This window comes from Rhinolophus hipposideros, assembly GCF_964194185.1.
Source record: "Rhinolophus hipposideros genome assembly, chromosome: 6".
Taxonomy (NCBI): domain Eukaryota; kingdom Metazoa; phylum Chordata; class Mammalia; order Chiroptera; family Rhinolophidae; genus Rhinolophus; species Rhinolophus hipposideros.
In genome coordinates, this window is record NC_138052.1 from 37,134,342 (window position 1) to 37,140,341 (window position 6,000).

The 6,000-nt window shown below is 39.3% G+C and overlaps 1 protein-coding gene across 12 annotated transcripts in view; it reads right to left on the reverse strand.

Moving 5' to 3' along the window:
- CCDC148 (coiled-coil domain containing 148) overlaps window positions 1-6,000 on the reverse strand; it is a gene marked incomplete at its 3' end in the record, with an annotated part of 459,403 nt that overhangs the window by 297,664 nt on the left and 155,739 nt on the right. For all 12 annotated transcript variants that reach the window (XM_081052570.1, XM_081052568.1, XM_081052569.1 and 9 more), the window contains one exon: window positions 2,482-2,600. In XM_081052570.1, coding sequence (XP_080908696.1) covers window positions 2,482-2,600 — 119 coding nt within the window. The remainder of the gene's footprint in view (window positions 1-2,481; window positions 2,601-6,000) is intronic.

The following is a 6,000-nucleotide window of genomic DNA, read 5'->3' on the forward strand; positions in this document are numbered from 1 at the left end:
CATTTCTGATAATTATTTCCTGATGTATTATCTTGGTATTTTAACTGCCTTTCTCACTGATTTCCCATTGGCATGCAAGCATTGGATTCATAATTACCGGAACCTACAACATTTCACGTGAATTAATCATACAGATCATAGACCCTTAAAAGTTGATCGCTCACTTAGCCCACAGAAGTCATCCAGTTCAATTTTTCAAAAGACGAAACAGAGCCTTGTAAAGGTTAAATGAATGACTTTCCCCAAGTCATACACTGTTCACGGAAGATTTAAGACTAACATCCTGGTCTCCTCGTTCCTAGTGCTTAGTAATCTTTTTCACTGTGCTCTTGCCTATTTTTATCCTGTTATGTAATGCAGATTAATCTGATTTTTCTTTTCTTCTTTTCAACTGGAGTTCTTAGTCAGCTAATCTTGATAATTATTGGGACAGGAAGCAAAAGACTGAAATGGCTCTGTAATCAAAGAAACTCCCTGGCTATGAGGAGAGATTCTATTAGAAGCATGTCTCCGGACCTCACATCTGTTCTGTTTTTCCGCCCCCTCTAATTCCTGTGGCTGGCTTTCGTTTCCCCAGCATAGTTTGATTTATCCAACCAGCCTTTTGACACTCACCTTTGCCTCGCCCTTTAGTATTTAGCTGTTTGTAGGCTTTTGCCTCTGACCCATGGCATGGCCTGTCTTCTGGTTTCCTCCTATATCTTGCTTTGTGCTTGCCTTAACTGGTTGCTCACTCTCACTGGCTGTTTCACCTCTGAGTCTTGACCTTTGCTTTAATATATTCTCAGTGTTCTCCACAGTAGATTAAACTCAGCTCTAAAATCTCGAGAAAACTGGAAAATAATGTGAATTTCACCCAGCAGATCTTTAGGAATTGCCTGGCATCTATGTGGAACTCCAGATTCTCTCTGCAAGCTTGTGGCTGGAGTTTGAGATAGCTGTTCCACAGGCCACAAAGCTTCCTAGATACAAGTGAACCGCATTGTATAAAATGGTGATGTCCTCCAAAGTTATTTGTAAGTCCAAGGGGCAATTTTTAAAATAGACTTTACTTTTTAGAACAGTTTTAAGTTTGCAGCAAAATCGAACAGGAAGTATAGAGTTTGGGGCAATTTTTTTTACATTGACTAACTGTAAAGAAAACTTACTGTGATTTCTGTTATGAAATGAAGAGATCCTTAATGTATCTTTTGTGAAAATCCACTCAGGAGCTAGCTAAACTAGATAACTATGTCAGTTACCGATTTATACTCTCTCAGCTCCAAATCCGCCCTTCATTGTTTGCTCTATGGAAACAGAGCTGGACCCTGTAATTATTTCTCCCTTGCAGCTAGCACTGTGTTAATCTATGTCAGCAAAGAGTGGTGGAAGGACACCGAAGGAGGAAGCAGCTTTCCTTCCTGGTGCCAGCTTTTACCCCTTCTTGTTCCTGCAATGTGGCTGCTAGCAGCATGTGTAGGAGACAACCAGTGGTGCTCATGCCCTTGGAGTCCCAATGTCACCCATAATCAGTTTCTCATCAAATTTCAGAGGCACTTCCATGGTCAGAATCCCACTGAGTCTTTCCAACATACCAATGGTTGGCTTCCAGTTTCGGCCTCCTGCACCCAAGTAGGGTATTTCCTGTTTGCCCGGTGACCATGAACGAGTTCTGGTTGAGTGTGTCCGAAAATTTCTCCCCCATGCAGTGGGCCGAAACCACACCTTCTGCAACAGGGTCTGAATCCCCACGACGGAGAGGGAGCCCCACTTCCAAATCTGTTTTATCCAGGAAAACCCTCCGTCATCCCTGGGGTGTTTTTCCAAGTTCTCTTTATCCCTTTATGTAACAAAGATTATTCTTATCTTAAGCTTTTCATATTCAAATTTCTATGTTGTCTCTGCCCCCTCACAGACCCTGATTGAGACAGGAACCTGGGAAAAATATTTTAATTTTTCATTGTACTCATTCATAAAATGAGGAGACTGGGTTAGTTGATCTTAAATGTTCTTTGCAGCTCTCAAATTACATTATTCTAGGAAATTCAGGGTTTTTTTCCTATATAGGTTACATCTTAAGTATGCTAGAATGAATACCATATGGCACAGTGTAATTGTGTCTCGTCTCCCCCCGCCTCACTCATAGTAAATGGGTCTCCCTTTTCATCTGAATAATGGTTTCCTCTTTTTAGGTCAAAATATTGAGTCATAGCAGCAGACAGTATCATTTCATGCACACAGTGAGCAATCAAATACTGTGAAATCCTCTGTGAGAGTTTTATCTAGGAAGCTAACTAAGGAACAAAATGAAAACCTAGAGATTCATATATGAATATGAGAGTTTAAAATACATTATAAGTATCATTTTATACATTTGTGAATATAAGTACTATAAGGAGATATTAAGTATGAAAATTTCCCTCTGACATTGTTTATCACAGCACATTATGGAAGACTCCATTCACACCCCCATCACCGCGCAATTTAAAAGTTGTCTTTTACCTTTCTCTGTCTTTTACTGACTGTTCAGCCATTAATTTCTTCAGTTCTTCTAGACGTTGAAGATCTCTTGTTTCCATTTCTTTCCACTTCTGTTCTTTTTTGGCCCAGTACTTTCTTATCTATTGTATAAATGTTACATAAAACTCAAATTAACAGCAGATATATAAAAACAAGGAGAAAGGTTATTACACATTGGTTTATGTAGCAAAGATTGAATTTAAATGGCACTTCATCTCTTTCATTTTTTAGATCTGCCTACAGTGTATTGGCAACAGAAAAAATAAATCAAAACACAAAGGTGCACATCCTGAGAAACAATTTCTTGACAATTTCTGAAGTGGAAATGTAACTTGTGCTGAGACCTAAGGTTTTAATCTATGGCTAAAATAATCAACTTTCAGGGAATCACAATAAATGCATGTTATTGTCTCTAAAGTAAATGATCTATTCTTATTCAACAATATTTTTATCCTCTTATGGTAATGCAGTCTTTAACAAATATAGCATTAAACCTATTTTTACTTTAAAAGCATGAGTTTATTTATGCTAATGGACAGCAGATGTTGAAAATTTTATGCTTCTGGGGAAGTGGCAGGAGATAGGTGGGAGGAAGGAAGAAAAGAAAAAAAATTAGCAGGGTTGTGATATATAGTAGTTCTGACTTATGTGGTAAAATAAAGGACAAATTTATTAAGCTCAAAAGGTGAAAGCATTGTTCCTCCTAGGACTTTTTTACTTTCTTCTCTGGAGGCAAAATGAGAAAACTGGAAGTACACACATGTTATTTTCAGGGGGCTGAAACCATTATTCAGGGTTTTCCTTGTGCTGGGGCAACTGAAGTTAATGTTCATTGGACAGAGGTCCATTCACCACTCTGGTCTGTTATGTTGTATCTGGGTCAAGGGACTGGCTCTCATTGGTAAAAAACAGAGTACCTCAAAGGTGAACAATATTGAATGACTACCCCCATAGTGTAAGAACAGGTGTAGAGGATGGGTTTGCCTCATCTCCAATGTAGCATTTTCTCTATTCAGAAGTGAATATGAAAAGCTAAGTGGTTTCCAGACTTGCTCTAGAAACATAGTCTCTGACTGCTGGGGGAACGAAAAGAAGTATCCAGAGCGCCAGGGCCACAGCAAGTCTGCAGCAGGGCGGGTAACCCAGCAACCATCTGTTCAATGCTCAATTAATACCTGGAACAGCTCAAGGTAAGGTGATTCCTCTCTAGACATGACTGAGATCTGAATCTGGAGAACAGAGATGAAGCCAGAAAGGTAGCAGCACCAAAGATGGGGGGTGAAACAGAGGATAGGAGAGGGAGAGAAAGGAAACTCTGACTAGTACAGTGCATTTCACAGTTGTATTAGTGCCATATGAAAATGTTAACAGTGATTCCATGATCTCCCTCTGGGATTTGTAAGTAATCTTTCTTTTATTCTATATACTTGTCTCTGTTACCTTTTTGTTTGCAATGAGTATTTACTTCTTTCATAATCAGAGAAAATAAAACTACTTCAAAACTAAGTTTTGAAAAAGAACAGATATTAGATTAAACAGCATTTTACTCTGGGTTCCAACAGACCATTAATGTTTACTTGCTCCCAGCATCAGTCTTGGGGTGAAACCAGTGGTCCTTTTGCGGACAATCCCTAACTACAAGCGGGGCAACCCCTCAGATAGCTGACACCACTTGGTATGCTGTCCTGTGCAGGCCCTAGAATTATGTCACACCTGAGACTTTGTGGCATCTCAGGACCAATTAATTCTATTCTTGACTCTCTGGTATCCTCAGCTATTGCTACACTGTGAGTCAGTCTCAATCTCTCTCTCGCTCTCGCTCTTCCATGATTTACTCCTTCCCACTCCAGGTTTCTACTGGAGTCTCTGAAACCTCTGTTTCATCATACATGAAATCCTCTACGCTTTCAACCTTCAGAACACTATTCCATGGTTTTGACCAAAATTCTCTTGAGCGATGAAGGATGCTTATCTTCTGATGCCTCACATGCCAAGAGACTGTGAAATGGTTTGGGCATTTTCCTCTGTTAACTGCTCCTTTCAGATCACGATGGCATCCCTCTCATGTACAATGACTTCTTCCTTGCATGTTTCTACTATCTGCTTATGTCACCCTCTACTTATCCTTATCACTGGCATATGTGAGTTTCCAGGTCACTCTCAAATATTCATCAAGAGTTCAGATACGTGAGTCACAGAGGAGCTGTCCAAAACAACCTCTTCCGCATCTGGCTGAATGTCCCTCCAACCTGCAAATCTCACAGTTCCATGACTTCCTCCATTCCAGGAAGCTACCTCCTCCTCTAAGATTTTGTTATCAACAAGAGCAGTTCCAATCCTGAAATCTTTAATTATATGCATCAATCTTATGACTAGAAACTACTCCTCTCCCTCCTCATCCTCCTCCTTGTTCTGGTCATATAATTTTATTCTTCTAGTACAGCACATCACAAGGCTTTGTTAATTAGTATACTTGTTTCTCTCCCCCACTATATAGCATAAGCTGTGTTTTATTTACCTTGGCACTACTGATAGCAAGGAAAGTATCTAGAATGTAGCATATACCTAATAAACATTTGACAAATAAATTACACAACTGTAGAAGCTGGTACTAAATTTATGATTTTCACTGATTCTTCATTGACAATCAGCACTCCTTTTATGAATTCCTGGTCAGTGCCTCTGGGTGGTATTCCAAAACTTGTTCACTATGTTAAACTCCATGCCAACCTCTACTTTTTCACTTTTATCAGCCAAAATGAAGACTCTAAAAGATGCCCTGCCCCTCAGAGAAAGAGGTGTCCTTCCTTCTATCCAAGATTTATCCCTCACCTGGGTTCCAAATTCTATTCCCCAATTCAATTTCATCTTCTCCATAACCTCTCTCCATCATCTACTCCTCTCCCTCCTGTACCTTCAGTTTCTTGGTCTTTGTTCCTTCCTTTTCCTCATAAGGAAATATACACAAATCTCACCCATTAACAAAAATCTAAAAAGAGCTTTTACCCAAGAGAGTAGCACCATACCCTTCATGTTCCCTTTCCAGTCAGGGATCTTAAAATACTTGCTGTTCTCCCATTTGACATCTCCTATCTTATTCCTCACTCATGGCACTCATACCTCTGCCTTCCACTCCAAATCTACTACTTCCACCAAATGATCAAACCAAGTGACCCTTTCTAATTCTTATTTTGCATAATGTCTCTGTGTATTTGATTCTATCAATCCTTATCTAAAGTCTTAAGACATCATTGACTTTGGCATTCATTTCTTCCACAAATATTTATTGAGCACAGGCCTTAAACCAGATACTGTACTATGTATTTGGCCTATGGGGCTTAAAGAGAAATGAGACTGCTGCCCCATTGAGGTGGGACTTTCTAGAAAGAGAGAGCAATAATAACAAATGAATGAATAGCATATTACAAGTTAAGTTCGAAGAAGGAAATAAGTATGATGATTATTTAGAAAAATGTGGGTAGAACTATTTGAAGACATATT